The sequence below is a fragment of the Canis aureus genome, chromosome X, assembly GCF_053574225.1.
Source record: "Canis aureus isolate CA01 chromosome X, VMU_Caureus_v.1.0, whole genome shotgun sequence".
NCBI lineage: Eukaryota > Metazoa > Chordata > Mammalia > Carnivora > Canidae > Canis > Canis aureus.
The window spans coordinates 106,829,203-106,845,330 of NC_135649.1; the positions used below are offsets into that span (position 1 = coordinate 106,829,203).

Below are 16,128 nucleotides of genomic sequence, written 5' to 3' on the forward strand. Positions count from 1 at the left end.
TTTCAAATTAATCAGTAGGCTTGATTCAATAGGACAGTGGTTCCTTTCCTTTATTACTATTTCAAAATATTTTATGTATTTGAGAGAGAGAGAGAGAGAGAGAGAGAGAGCGCGCATGCGCAAAAGAGCACCACTGGGGGGAGGGGCAGAAGGAGAGGGAGAGAGATAATGTCAAGCAGGTTCCATGCTGAGCACAGAGTCCAAAGCAGGGTTTGATCTCATAACCCTGAGATCATGACCTGAGCTGAAATTAAGAGTTGGATGTTAACTGACTGAGCCACCAAGGTGCCCCTTTTGCTTTATTATTTTCTGGATGTAATGATGAGATAAGGTAAGGATTTGGGTGTGTGACTATACTAACAGATGGCAGATCTTATTTGCTGGCAACAGTATGTGACTGCCCATCTGTCTTGGCCATGATTATAGAGGGTATTAGATGTACCAGAATTCTGATCTCTCAATGATATAGAGTACCAGGTTTTTGGAAATTAATACTGAATGAGGTTGTAGGAATTATAATGTAAATAGTATGTTCTCTGAGCTACAAGAACTCCTATCAAACTCAGGAGACAGAACATTCTTAAATGTATACATAAATATGCACAGTGGACTACAGAGAACAGCTGACCTTTTCATGGTTCTAAAGCAGGACTCTCCTAACAGAGTCCATATTTTTGTGAGCTCTATTAATAAACTGAGAAGTAGAAAGAAATAATTTATTCTCTGAACACCTTGCCATTCTAATCCTAGCAAGGAGACAGGTGAATGATCACATTTCCTCCCAACTTGCTTCTTTCTCTACTATCCTCTTTGGCAAACAGTAACCAATTGTGTAGCCTGAGAATTTAGGATGACTGCAGCCTCACTGAACTAGCCCGATAACCCCCCAAATAAAAACTTCTTAGAATAGTATTTCATAACCCAGACCCTATCTATATTTCCCATCTTATCTTCTGTACCATATACCTCCTAGACACAGGTGAAAGTGACTTTGTAGTTCTTTAAAGAATTACTGGTCTTTCTTTTTTAAAAAAAAAAAAGATTTTATTTATTTATGAGAGACAGAGAGAGAGAGAGAGAGAGAGAGAGACAGGCAGAGGGAGAAGCAGACTCCATGCAGGGAGCCCAACGTGGGACCTGATCCCGGGACTCCAGGATCACATCCTGGGCTGAAGGCAGGCGCCAAACCGCTGAGCCACCCAGAGATCCCCATTATTGGTCTTTCTTTAGGGAGTAGAGCATAATGGCTCTGAGGTCAGTGGTGGGTGAATGATGGATCCACCACTTACGAGCTGTGATTACAGGCTAGTGACTTAACATGTCTCTTCCTTGGTTTTCTCATCTGTGATGAGATACTTCCCTCTAGATTGTTGCAAGAATACAATAAAATGGGCAAAAAAACCTCACTCAGGAAGCACAGTATATTACCTAGGTTTCATTATTACTCTATTATTCCCCTCTCCCTAAAGGGGAACACTTTACATAGGTTTAAAATGAAATTTATTTACACAGTATAAAGATCTTAAATAGGCAAATATGGTTCCCTCTGTTACTGGGATGCTCAATTGCCATCTTTCCTGAGAGGCTATGGGGACTCTCTTCACCCTTCCCATGAAGCTCTTCTCTCCTCTCTTCCCAGTACCAGGGACATCTCAGCATGCCTTTTCTCTGTTCCCACAGCACCTTGAACTCTGTCCAACTGTAGCACAATCACAGTAGCTCTCCTTCTAGACTAAAAGCTCCCTGAGTGCTAGGATTGGATCTTGTTCCCCATATAAGTAGGACTCAGCACAGAGCCAGTAGGCAGACTACACTTAGTAAATGTTGAAGAAATAAATCATCTCTTCTGAGGCCTCACCTGGCAAATCCTTTGAACCCCTAAAAAAGAGCTATGACCATAGGATAGATTCATTATCATTCTCTACAAATGACTTCTAAACTTCCCGATAGTGGCCCCATCTAGTAGAAACCACACACACACACACACAAAAGAGTTAAAAAAATCTGTAACTAGCTCTTAAATAGTCTACTCCATTAATAAGAGCATGATTAAGAACAGAACACCCACAACTCAGGGAAATAAAAAACTATACATGTAAACAATTTGAAATAAAAGTTAGTCAATGGTAAAGCACCCTTCCAAACTCTGGAGACATGCATCAGGAAGGTACAGGTTTATGCATGTGCTTTCAAGTGAGAATTATTATAAATAGCTTATAGTCAAAGGAGTAAAACTCAGCACATTATTCTTCACATCAGGAAGTCACAGTGACCATTCAAGGTCTTATATCTTTAAATAAAAGGATATTATTGGTTAAAGTCTGAAAGCCATGAAGCAGAAAGGGGAACACTTTACATAGGGTTAAAATGCAATTTATTTATATGGTATAGAGATCTTAAAGAGGCAAACTTATTCCTTGATAGAAACAATCATTTAACACCTCAAGAAGACAACATGAATTAAATCATATACCTGTGTAATTGTTGACAGTCTTGACGCTGGTGAATTTGTTCTATTACTACTACTACATATAGCAACAAAAATTTACTATATTCCTATTAATATTTTTGATTAAGCCGGTAATTTGAAAAACCGTGAGACTTTTCATTGATTTCCATATTTAGAATATGGATAGGAGTAATGTTAACCAGAAGAAATATCTTGTATTTGTGGTACAATAAACTTAAAGCAAAAAAGAAAGGTACTTACCACAACTTGTAGCACTTGGTCATTGTGAAGTGAGGAGGAGGAGGAAGAGGAGGAAGAAGAGGAAGAAGAGGAAGATGATGAAGAGGAAGAGGAGGAAGAAGAAAAGGAAGAGGAAGAAGAGGAAGAAGAATAAGAGGGAGAGTCAGCCATCATTTGTGCCAAAGTCTGCATCAGCGTTCTCCCAAGGAGGAAAAAAGAGCTGAACATGGCAATGACGCCAAACACCATTCCAAAATTGAACCTGTCAGGAGGAAACAAAATCACATAAACATACGATTCCTCACAATTCATGGGTTAACAAATTCATCGACCTGCCACATTTCATAGTTTCAAAATAATGGATAAGAATTTCAATAACTTAAAAAAAAACACAGAATTTCAATAACTCTGTTTCATTTCCCTAACTGAACTTGAGGTATGTGATTGAACACAGGCATTGATGTCTTTAAGCAGTTGTAATACTTTCTAATTCTCTCATCACTGAAGAGGCTGACTATTGTTCTCAATACAAAGTTTGTTTCCTGGGACACCTGGGTGGCCCAGTGGTTGAGCATTTGTCTTTCGCTCAGGTCGTAATCCCAGGGTCCTGGGATCAAGTCCTGCATTGAGCTCCCCATGGGGAGCCTAGCCTGCTTCTCCCTCTGCCTAGGTCTCTGCCTCTCTCTCTCTCATGAATAAATAAAATCTTTAAAAAAATTTTTTTTAAAAAGAAGTTTGTTTCATGTCTTTTGCCCATTTACACAGAATTGTTTTGATCTTGTTCTCATGTAATTATGAAAGCTCTTTTGACTTTATAGACATCCATTTCTTTTTTCATATACCAGTTTTGTTTGCATTTTCTTTTAGCTCTATTTTATGATCGCTCAATGACTAAGCCACCCAGGTGTCCCCAATTCTGACTTTTTAAAATTGAAGTACAATTAACATATAACATTTTATTAGTTTCAGGTATACCACATATTGATTCTATGTATTATTCAATACTCACTTTAAGTGTAGTCACCATACAATATTATTACAGTATTGTGGACTATATTCCCTATCCTCTGCTTTTTATCTCTTGTGACTTATTTTGTAACTGGAAATTTGTAGCTCTTAATCCCCTTTATTTATTTCACCCATCCCTCTACTCACCTCCTGTCTGGCAACTAACAGTTTGTTCTCTGTATTTAAGACTCTGCTTAGTTTTTGTTTGGGTGTTCATTTTTGTTTTTACATTCCACATATAAGTGGAATCATATAGTATTTCTTTCCCTAACTTTTTTCACTTAGAATACCCTGTATGTCCATCCATGTAGTTGCAAATGGATGGCAAGATCTTATTCTTTTTTATGACTAATATTCCATATATCACATTCTCTTTATCCATTCTTTTTTTTTTTTGGCTCCATATCCAGTGCATAGCCTGACACGGAGCTCAATTTTATGACCCTGAGATCATGACCTGAGCTGAAATCGAGAGTTGAACACTTAACTGACTGAGCCACCCAGGTGCCCCTCCATTCATCTATTGATGGACATGGGCTGCTTCCATATCACAGCTATTGTAAATAATGCTACAATAAACAAAGGGGTGCATATATCTTTTTGAATCAGTGTTTTTGTTTCCTTTAAATAGGTAGTAGTGGAAATACTGGATCTTTTGGTATTTCTTCTTCTTCTATTTTTTTTTTAAATTGAAGTATAGTTGACATATAATGTTACCTTACTTTCAGTATACAACAGAATGATTCAACAAATGTATACATTATGCTGCTATGCTCACTACAAGTGTAGCTACCATCTGGTGGTATTTTAGTTTTTTTGACGAACCTCCATATTGTTTTCCACAGTGGTTGCACCAATATTTATTACCATCAACAGTGTACCAGGGTTCCCTTTTCTCTGCATCCTTACTAATGCTTACTACTTTTTATTATTTTTTTGTAATAACCATTCAATTCTGATTTTTACTTGTATTTTCTTTTCTTCTTCATATTATGGAAAGGGTTTATTAGTTTTTTTGGGGGGGTTTATTAGTTTTATTAATCTTTTCAAAGAACCATACTTGGCTTTGCTGATTTTCTTTCCATATAGTTTTTATTTCACTAATTTCTGCTCTTTATTATTTTCTTTTTTTCTATATTGTTTGATCTGCTATTGCATTTTTTGCTCTTTAATGATCTGATTACTTACATTTAGCGCTCTATCTGGAGCTACATTTCTAATAAAAAGGAATTTAGACAAAGGCCTCCCATGCCCACACTCTATTCTGCCAACTACAAAACCTATTAGTCTCTAGGGTGTCCCAGAGATCATTATAAACCTCTTAACAATAAATATATGCTCCTTGATTTAAGAAATTTATTAAACTAAAGGGGTATGCCTGGCATGGCCAGGGGACTCCAGAGCCCTGCTGCTACAATGTGGTGGGCCATTTTCCCAATTGGTTTGTTATATGCCTTACTGGTTGTGAAATATCTTAAATGTCATTCCCCTGGAGGGGTATCACAAAAGCAGTATAGAGAAAGCCTGCAGACTTTTGGGCATCCTATGACTTCCAGGGCCTTTGTTTCTATGTGTGATGATGGGGGACAGAATTCTACAGAATTAGTTTCCTGATGGAAAATGCTCTTTTTCTTTTCATTTTTCTTTGTTTTTGCATTTCTTTTTTTTTTCTTAAGATTTTATTTATTTATTTACGAGAGACACAGAGAAAGAGGCAGAGACAGAGGCAGAGGGAGAGGCAGGCTCTCTGTAAGGAGCCTGATGTGGGACTCGATCCTGGATCCCGGGATTATGCCTGGAGCTGAAGGCAGAGGCTCAACTGCTGAGCCACCCAGGTGTCCCTGTTTTTGCATTTCTAATAGTGTATAACTTACACAGTGAAGTGCACGAGTCTCATATGTACAGTTCACAGAATTTTTACATGTGCACCCATGTATCTACCACTCAGATCAAGATATAGAACCTTGATTTTTAATGTATGCCAAAGCACAATGATGTAATCCCCTAAGTTTATATAAAACCAGAAGAATTTTATACAGCCAACATTTTAAAACTCAGTAGATTGGAAAATTATGGAAGTAGTTCATTTAACAAGCACTTCTCATGATCATGACTAATTTAAACCAAAAAAAAAAAAAAAAGAAAGAAAATGAAGAATACCACTGGTAAAGCATCCTTGCTTTCCGCCGTCCCCAACTGTAAAAGGCACGATTGAAAACAGCAGTTTGCCATCTTATGTGAAAAGGGGAGATGCTCAATCCATTGTTTTCCAGCCAGTCTTCATAAGAATGCTTAAAATACACAGATGACTAGGAAAAAAAGAAAAGTTCCACGTCACTCAGTTTTGAAGAACATGTATGATGTTTAAGAAAATCAAAAAGTCTTTTCTACAGGAGAGCAAGATATTGACTACCCAGATACTTAAAATTTAAAAGCCTTATGTTTATTCTTCAGGATATTAAGCTGATCTGTTGAGGTTAGGGTCTGGTAAACTATGGCCCATGGGCTAAATGTGGTCTACAGCCCATTTTTGTTTTAAAGTAATCTCTATGCCTAATGTGGGGCTTGAACTTGACTGAGACAACCAGGGACACCATAACACAGCCTGTTTTTGGATAGCCTGTGAGTGAAGGACAGTTTTTACATTTTTTAAGGGATTATAAAAAAAGACAAAAAACAAGAATATGTAACAGAGATGCTATGTGGTTCACAAAGCCTAAAATCCTTATCTGGCCCTTTACAGAAAAAGGTTGCTGAGCTCTTACAGGAGCACTGTCCAATAGAAATATGTGAGCCACAAATGCAAGCCACAAATGTAATTTTAAATTTTCTAGTAGATGAACTTTAACAAGTAAACAGAGACTGATCAATTTAAATATATTTTTAAACTAAAAATAAGATACTATCATTTCAACATATAACAAACTATTAAAATATTTCCATTCCATTTACTTATTTGTACATAGGTTTCTGTATCCAGTGTTAGTGTTATTGCACATTTCAATTTGGACTGGTGCCACTTCAAATGTTCTAGCACTCCTTGTAGTTGGTGGCTACCACACTGGGCAGCAGAAGTCTAGAAGCCTTGTCACCACAAAAGGAAGTCTTATGTTATAATTAAAAAAAAATCCAACAATCCCACACAGGGGTCAAGTTAGTTGGCATCAATGTTTTCTATCCTCTTATGAGCAACAACCCTAAGAAATTAGGCTGCCTTTGATTATATAAAAGTACAAAACTGCTGTAAAGCCATGTTGGTCTTAGAAACTTAAAACATTTTTCAGAGTTGAGGGGATAGCTGCTTATACACAACCTCACAAGTTTTATCTTTAGGGATGTCTTAAGTCCTTGAGTAATGTAGGATTTTGGATAACATAAGGTTGTTTTATATACCCTGACGTTGACCCCTATTACCCCTCAGTTACCGTAAGTACTGTTAAGTATTTTGTCATACTGATATTCATCCATCTGAGAAGTCTGTCTCTAGAAGGATATTTCAGCCCTATCACAGTCATAAAAAAATGGCTTGACTGATACAGGTATCTGTTTGCTTGCCTTTAGATCTGTAGTATTCTCTGTTCTAAGTCTTCAGGTGAAGTCTTAAAAACTTGCTTGTTTTCCCAGACTTGGAAAAGTAGAGTAACACAACCCTTCAGTATAAGTCTACTGAGTAAATCCTAGAAGACTCAAATGTGGAACAGCAGAGCAAGTTGGAAGCAGAGAAGCTGAAGGTGTAGACTCCTAAACTTGAGGTCTCTCCAATTCCCCAGGCAGATATTCTGAGTAAGAGTTAGGTTTTTTGGTCAAGGAATAGTGCTCTGTTTGGGGAACTAGGGGCTGTTACTGAAATTAAAGTAACCTGATCACCTCACACACTTGACAAGAGACTGTGGAGGTTTGAAAAGTTCTTTTTATTTTGGGTTTTTGTCACATATGCAACACGAAGAAATCACGCGGCTTTGTTTTATTCTGAACAGAATCACTGTTTAAAGAAGCAGTGACCAGTGCTGCTATGATATACTAAACACTATGCTAAGTACCTGCAGAGGAAGCACCTGAGAATCTTGGAAAGATGCAGATTCTGATTCTGTAGGTCAGAGATAAGGCCTGAGATTCTACATTTCTGACAAGCTACCAGATGATGCGAGTGCTGCTGGTCCTTGATTTTCAGGTTCAGTAGCAAAGCTTTATGTGTATGAACCACTGTAACCCTCTCTACAACCTCGGAAGATCCTTACTATTATTACCTCCATTTTGAAGATGAAGAAACCGAGGCACAGAGAGTAATTTGGCCAAGGTCACAAAGGCTGAGAAGTGGCTGAACCCAGCTCTTGCTCTAAGGACTCTACTGTAAAACCTCCTCACTCTGCAAGCTGAAATGCACAAAGAGGCACAAGTATCATTTCATTTTACTGTTACACCTAAAACACACAATACTAAACTCTAATACTCTTATTTAAAGTGGTATTCGTAACATGAAGGTTTTATTAAACATATGAGAACTGTACTGTGGAATAAAATCTGTATGTTGTAATGACTGTATCATTACCTCCACCCCCCTACGCCCCCACCCCGCTATTCAATTCCAAAGGTTGCTTGAAACACGCGATAGGACAATTGTGCATTGTTTTTGCTACGCTTCCCAAATAGCTGAAGAGTGGACCGCGCACCCGGGTGTGTGGGGTGGGGGAAAGAGGTTAGCGTGAAGAAGTGGGTGCAGGGTGCAAATCGGAATTGGAGTCAGAAACTAGTTCTCTAAATCCTGTGACCTCGGTACGCTGCTTAGAGGTATGGTCTGTGCACTAACTGCACTGGCAGCACCTGGGAACTGGTTACAAACGCACAATCCTAGGCCCCGCCCCCAACCTGCTGAATCAGACAGCGAATTTTAACAGGAAGTCCAGCGGATTGTATGCACTTTAAAAGTTGGAGACCGCTGGTCTAAATCACAACCGGATTTAGGTTCACTGCAGTACCACCGTCTTTGCAGGGTCGCGGCCTTAAAGGCAATGAGGGAAAGCAATGCCTTTCCTAGGCGGACTTTTAGTTTTCCTCCCGGGGGCAGTGCCGCGGGGCCTGCCCAAGCCCCGGCCGCCCCGAGCCCACTACGGGCACCTCCCGGGCAGGACCCGAAGGCGGCGGGGCCCGGACCGCCCCGCAGTGCGACTGCGGCGGCTGCGCAGACCGCCACACCCCTCCCGCGGCCGCCGTGTGTTCTTTACCCCACGGGGCGCGGGCGCCACGCGAAAGGGCGCACGTGGGTGTCGGCCCCGCGGCTCCCAGCCCGGGAGGCGCGAGGCAGCGGGAGGAAAGGCCTGGGGCCTTGCGCCCCGGCCCCGGACACCGCGGGCTTGGGCTTTAGGCCCGTGGCCCTCACCTTCAGCACCAAGTCGGTCAGGTAGACGGCAGTCCAGCCGCCCACCACCACTACCACCAGCGACACTGGAATCATGGCAGTGGCGGAGGCGGCGGAGGGAAAGCGGGCCGCGGCGTCCTCCTCCCTGCGAGCCGCAAGCAGCCGAAAGCGCGGTGCCTACGGCCCCAGCATCCGCGCAGGAACCAAGCTGCCGCCGGCTCCTTTCTCGCGGCGGCGCCGTTTCCCTCCGGACCCTTCCTTAAAGCACACAGCCGGCCATGTGCGCACCGGAAGAGGGTGCGGGGGCTTATTTTCGTGGGACACCCGGCCGCAGAGGTGTGGGCGTCGGCTCCGGGCGGGCTGCCAGCCCTCTAGCGATTTCTGAGGCTTTGGCCCTCCCTGCTGTTGGCTCTGTATTCTCTCCGGCGCTGCTCGGGGGTTGCTGTTCCCTTTAAGCTAGTGAAGATGGCGGGTCACGTGTCCGCCTCCCTGACCCTGTCAGAGGTATCCAGATTTAAGTGAAAAATTTTTTTTAAAATTGAAGTGTAATTTACATAAACCGAAATCATGCAGGTCGCCATTATCAATTTCATTTAGTTTGGGTAACTGTATACATCTGTGTACCCTAATCAAAACAGGACAGGGCAGCCCGGGGGCCCAGCGGTTTAGCGCCGCCCTCAGCCCAGGGTGTGATCCTGGAGACTGAAGATCGAATCCCACGTCGGGCTCCCTGCATGGAGCCTGCTTCTCCCTCTGCCTGGGTCTCTGTCTCTCGTGAATAAGTAAATAAAAATCTTAAAAAACAACAACAGAACATTTCCATCTCAGGAATTCTTGTCTCTTCCCAGAATAAGTATACTCCTTTGTGTCTGGATTATTTCATTCAGCATAATATTTTTTTCTACTTAAAAAACTTTTTATTTAAATTCAATTAGTTAACATATAGTGTATTATTAGTTTCAGAGGTAGAGTTCAGTGATTCATCTGTTGCATATAACACCCAGTGTTCACTCCATCAGTGCCCGCCTTAATGCCTCTCCCTCCCCCCAGCAACCCTCAGTTTGTTTCCTATGGTTAAGTCTCTTTGCTTTGTCTCCCTCTCCGTTTTCATCTTATTTTATTTTTCCCTCCCTTTCCCCTATGATCCTCTCTGTTTTGTTTCTGAAATTCCACATATGAGTGAAATGATAATTGTCTTTCTCTGACTTATTTCGCTTAGCACAATACCCTCTAGTTCCATCCACCAACATAGTATTTTGGAGATTCATCCTTGTTGATTAAATTAGGTTCCTTCCGCAACCCCTTCCATTACGAACTCTGAGATTGCTGCTATGTGTAAAAAATTGGAGCTCTAAATATCTGCACATATTTTTATGCTCACCTATACCTGGTTATATGTTGACTTGGAGTTGTGGCTCTCAGGCTTGGCTGTATATAGTAGGATCATTGCAGGGCTTTTAAATTTTCTAATACCCATTTTGTAGCCTAGACTACAAAATCAGAATCTCAGAGTGGGACCCAAGATTTGGTATTTTTTAAGCTCCTTGGGTCATTCCACTGTGCACGCAAGATTAAACATCACTGACCTAGATGACTTCTAAAGGAAAAGAAAACTCCTATTTATGGAGTGTTCTTATGCATTCTAATAATGTTCATGTCTTTGTAAGTTAACTTTTGTGGAAAAGCATCATTAGCAATAATAATATCAATAATAATATTGTGAATATAATACTATTTTAAGAACAATTATCCCAGGGATCCCTGGGTGGCGCAGTGGTTTGGCGCCTGCCTTTGGCCCAGGGCACGATCCTGGGGACCTGGGATCGAGTCCCACATCAGGCTCCTAGTGCATGGAGCCTGCTTCTCCCTCTGCCTGTGTCTCTGCCTCTCTCTCTCTCTCTCTCTCTGTGACTATCATAAATAAATAAATAAATAAAAAGAAAAATTATCCCAAATAAAAATGGACCCTCAGCACCTCTAAAGTAAAAATGACAATATAATACTAGGAAGCTGTATTACAGATACTGCTACTAATGTGCCAGATTCTCCCATCCTTTTCCTAAAGTTTTAATAATTGAGTACCATGTCCCTCTAGCTTCAAGAGACCTTATGCCTCAGTTTTATATCTCTTTGCATATATGTTTGTGTATATGTTGTAATAAAATTTTCAACTTATTAGACATAGATGAGTATGTTATAATTTTTTTGTTTGTTTGTTTTTCTTTTGTTATAAATGTTTATATTCAATTACTCTGTGACCCCAGTTTTCCATGTATAGTTGCCCCAATAGTCATAGTGCAGTTTTAAGTTCTGATAATTTCAGAAGCATACTTGCTACAAACTTGTAAAATCCATCACTTGAAAGTTTATTTCAATTTCTTGTACACTTTCATTTTGTGAATTCTGAATAATTTTAAATTTCAAGTTTTTTAGTCTCTCAACTGAAGATAACATTAAACAAAAAATAAAATACATTTACTGTTTAAAAATTCCCAAGACTAAATTATAAGCATGAAAGAAATTTGGTGTTTCTAGTTTCAAATGATATTTTAAGTTTGTAGCATTTGTACTTCTGAAGTTATTCAAGCTTCAAGCTACACTAAGACTACTGGTAGGCTATTGTGTCTGAACTGACTTTTGTTCACTCTTACATAATGACTGCAGTTTTTAACTCTGTTCTTCCATGGAACGAGACTATTAATTTAAGATCTTTTTTTGTTAGCCTGAAGCCTTGTCTGGACCTTTGCTGGGACAAGTACTGGCTATGGTGTGGCTATCTGATTACCCAAAATATATTGGAAATGAGTTGATTGTGTTTTTCTGTTCCCGACCTAAAAATTCAGTTATTCAGCTGACTTGGTGTTCTCATCAGGGACCCAGCAGTCAAAACAAAACACTGAATTGAATCCTGCTGGTTTCTGGAACTTATCAGTAGTGGAAGCCAGCTGGTGGCAGCAGAAGAGACAAGATAGAGGATGTAAGATGGCAGGAAAAGATGTCTGAATTCCAGAAGATCAAGGTATTTTTTCTTAAAATAGATTTGTGGCCTAATTTACAAATTGTTTCAGGTTTCTGTCAGGTAATTATTTTATTTTTATTTTATTTATTTATTTATTTATGGAAGCTTTACACCCAACACGGGGCTTGAACTCAATGACCCCAAAATTAAGTCGCATGCTGTACTGCCTGAACCAGCCAGGGCCCCTGTCAGGTAACTATTTTAAATAGAGGACACATAGCTGAATTTTTTTTTAATTCATGAGAGACACAGAGAGAGAGAGGCAGAGACACAGGCAAAGGGAGAAGCAGGCTCCCTGCAGGGAGCCTGATGTGGGACTCGATCCCGGGACTGCAGGATCATGCCCTGGGCCGAAGGTGGCGCTAAACCGCTGAGCCCCCCAGGGATCTCCGCACATAGCTGAATTTTTATTCATACAAGTTTACTTTATTATTTTTAGAGGGGGCACCATATATATATTTTGGCTGAATGCAAGACACTCTCATAATTAAAGATCAGAATTTGGCTGAAGCAGAATATCAACGTCATATAATAAACTCCTGAGATACCAGAATCAACATGAGATAGAACATGAGATATTAATTTAAAAATATTATTACATTTTATTGTGAAAAATACTAGTATTCAGATTTTTAAAGTTTGAAATTTTATGCGGGAATATTTATTTCTTATCAATGTAGGCTGATAGTTTGCTTCTGGGGTCACTATACTCTACATTTATGACACTAAATTATAGGATAAGCTAGGTTATGCTTAGTTAGCAAATTCTTTTTAATTTTTTTTTATTTATGATAGTCACACAGAGAGAGAGAGAGAGAGGCAGAGACACAGGCAGAGGGAGAAGCAGGCTCCATGCACCGGGAGCCTGATGTGGGACTCGATCCCGGGCCTCCAGGATTGCTCCCTGGGCCAAAGGCAGGCGCCAAACCGCTGCGCCACCCAGGGATCCCTTAGTTAGCAAATTCTAAAATCCCAGGGGCTAGGGGCACCTGGGTGGCTCAGTTGGTTAAGCGCCCAACTCTTGGTTTCAGTTCAGGGGCTGGTCTTGGAGGCGTAGAATGGAGCCTCATGTTGGGTTCCATATGTGGTGCGGAGTCTGCTTGAACCTCTCCCTCTGCTTCTCCCCTACTCTCGAACTCTCACTCTGTCAAATAAATAAATAAATAATAAATAATCTTTTAAAAAAATCCCTGGGGCTAAAAACAACAAAGAATTATTTGTGCTACGTATCCATCATGGGCTGGCATGCTGATGGAGACTCCACTATTTTATCATGCTCACGTCTCAAAATGAGGTTGAGAGTTTACTGCGGCAAAGACTAGAGTATGTACCACTGGCAGTGAAGTGCCCTGGCCCAGAGGTGCACATATTACTTCCACTCATGTTTCATTAGCCAAAAGTAGTCAGATAGTTGTGCTTAACCCATGTCATCACCTGGAAGGAGAGGAACACTTGGAAATAAGCAGTGGTGTTATTACCATATAAATAGAAGTTCACTCTCACCTATGGAGGGTCTAGTAGCACATACTGTTTGCTTAGTGCTGTCATTATGGGATACTGCTAGTGTTGATGCTTCCACACAATTACTAAGCCTTTCCTTTCTATTTAATAGGAACCGACTAAAGTAAAGACTCCTCTCCATTTTAAATCCCTAGTCTTGGTATGGTTGAAGATGGCACAGTTTGGATGATGCAGTTCCACAAATGGAAGTTTCTAGTTCCAGCTGAAGAAAATATTTTCTGAATCTCGTCTGAAAGTGCTGTCTTCAGTTCTGTTTCATATATATATGAATTGCCTGCAACTGCTGCTTTACAGTCATGTGAATGTTTGTCCTTATAAACCTTGGTTCTAAAAATGTGCTAATCGAGCAATATAATTGGCTTTCAAGAAACCAATCATCTAGGTTTTTCCATCTGCGTTTCAGTTTCATTTTGTGTGCATGAATGTCTGCATCTTTCTGGAGTGAGAAGAGAATCTTTTTAGCAGCTATAAAGTAAGAAATATTTACACCCTGAAAGCATCAGTTTGGCTACTTCTTCATTCAGGTTCCAGCAAAGCAAAGTACTTTCTCTGCAAGCAGTTTTAATAAAATGTATTTTTTTCATCTAAAAAGCATATTATTTTGCTTTCGTTCAGGATGGCTTTTGGGGCACCTGGGTGGCTCACTGGCCGAGCATCTGCCTTTGGCTTGGGTCATGATCCCGGGGTCCTGGGATTGAGTCCCACACTGGGCTCCCCACAGGGAGCCTGCTTCTCCCTCTGCCTATGTCTCTGCTTCTCTCTGTGTCTCTCATAAATAAATAAATAAATAAAATCTTAAAAAAAGATGGCTTTTAAACATGTTGAAACATCTTGTTAAGTATACGACAAGGCAATTCCAAAATCTTTGGACATCATGTACTTTTGTCTTTGACTGAAGTATGATGAAGTGGCCCACTATTCTTCTGCTTATAGACAGTGATAGGTACTTTCTGATTACAGTACTGAAGTGCGTATAAACAAAACACTGTATACTTATGATTCCTAAATCACTTCACCTTTACCATGTTTGTTCTATTATTAATAACAGTGACACATTTTACCACTGATTTTCCATCCTATAAATAGTTCTTCAGTCAGAATACATTATGTTGATAGCTGTGTGAGACCTTAACAATCTCTGAACTATGAAAAGAAGCAGAGTGGAATTCATTATTAATCTACCATATCGTCAGACTTAAATATGACCTGTAGTTGTTTTTACATATCCAAATGTCTGATCTCCTGGATAAAATAGCACATGTAACAATATCATAGCCTTTCTATATATAGCAGAACACTATTCAAGAAATTTTTCAATAATACATTTTTTAGAAGGAACTTGAAACTAGCATTTATAGCTTCAGCAAATACAAAAAAAATCCTTCATCTTCAACTATTGAAAATAGTTTATAGTATCTAGTAGGAGATGTCAACTTATGGCGTGAGGGTCAGATCTAGCCCTCTGCCTGTTGTGTGTATAAAGTTTTATTGGGACACAGCCATGCTTCTCTGCATATTATCTAGGGCAGCTTTGCACCACAACAGAGTTGAGTAGTTATGACAGAGACCTAATGGCCTACAAAGCCTAAAATGTTATCTGGCCCTTAAAAGAGAAACCATGCTGGCCTATAGTCTATAGTAATATCATCAATAAGACTTTTCTTTAACTTTTAGCTTTCTCAGGCACAGAACTATAAGGAATTCTCAAAGCCTTCTCAAGAAGTCTATTATTTTGAAATTTGATAAGTGGGAATAAAATGTGGTTTTGAAACCTTGTTTTGCTTTAATACTTTTATTCTTCTTATACTTTACATTATTTTTTCATGTATAAATTGAAGATGATTTATCAAGGATGCTATTGAACAGGACTTTGGAATTTTTCCTGCTTGTGAAATGTTGACATGGCTAACCAACTTTCTGCCATTAATTTACCCTCGCAAGATGTGAGGAATTCCTTAGTGAGACTTTCTTGAAGGTTTATGACCTAAGTGGAAGTGAAGAACAAAAAACTAAATATAGCTCTTTATTTTAGAGTTTGTTGCTACAGCATAGCCTAGCAAAAGCCAAGCAATGCATATTCTTAGTTGGTTTTCTGCATAAACTTAATAGTTTAAAAAATTATAATTATCACAGCATTTTACTCTTCAGTAATGGGTATACATTTGTTAATCAAGTGATGGATTTAAACTTAGCATGTATAAGTTTTTTTCACCTCAAGTTATTTTAGACTCTGTGTATGTTTGAAAGTGAATATTAAAATGTTTTCAGTAGATGCAAGTGACACATCTTACTCATATTATTCACATTGTTTCACTAATTATATATGATGATACCTACTCCATCATATGATCACTGGTTGTACAAATTTTCAGAGGTTGCAGAAATGATGTGGAAGTAGGCATTTGCCATATAGAGGAGGAAAAATAATTCTCCTTCTACCTTTTCAATTTCTTGGCTGAGACTGCCCCCCCATAATAGAAGATTCACAGGAGAAAAGCAAACAGAAGCTTAATAATATGTACACCTCCTATATAC

General features: G+C 39.6%; 1 protein-coding gene and 1 long non-coding RNA gene across 5 annotated transcripts in view; one reads left to right on the top strand and one right to left on the bottom strand.

The window, feature by feature from the left end:
• The window catches only part of MBTPS2 (membrane bound transcription factor peptidase, site 2), a 39,969-nt gene extending 30,673 nt beyond the window's left edge, over positions 1–9,296 (bottom strand). For 2 of the 3 annotated variants that reach the window (XR_013374655.1, XM_077888124.1), the window contains exons 1-3: positions 9,075–9,296; positions 5,858–6,006; positions 2,711–2,951 (exon numbers count right to left, since the gene is read on the bottom strand). Coding sequence is in view for 2 of the 3 variants with exons in the window: in XM_077888124.1 (XP_077744250.1) it covers positions 2,711–2,951; positions 5,858–6,006; positions 9,075–9,149 (465 nt within the window). In the remaining variant the exon portion in view is untranslated. Of the gene's footprint in view, positions 1–2,710; positions 2,952–5,857; positions 6,007–7,944; positions 8,071–9,074 lie in introns of all 3 variants that reach the window. The other variant, XM_077888125.1, reaches the window with a different exon arrangement.
• LOC144308013 (uncharacterized) overlaps positions 1–14,184 on the top strand; it is a 22,585-nt gene extending 8,401 nt beyond the window's left edge. For both annotated transcript variants that reach the window (XR_013374656.1, XR_013374657.1), the window contains exons 3-4: positions 11,926–12,072; positions 13,685–14,184. This is a non-coding gene — a long non-coding RNA (uncharacterized LOC144308013). The remainder of the gene's footprint in view (positions 1–11,925; positions 12,073–13,684) is intronic.
• The last annotated feature ends 1,944 nt before the right edge of the window (positions 14,185–16,128 follow it).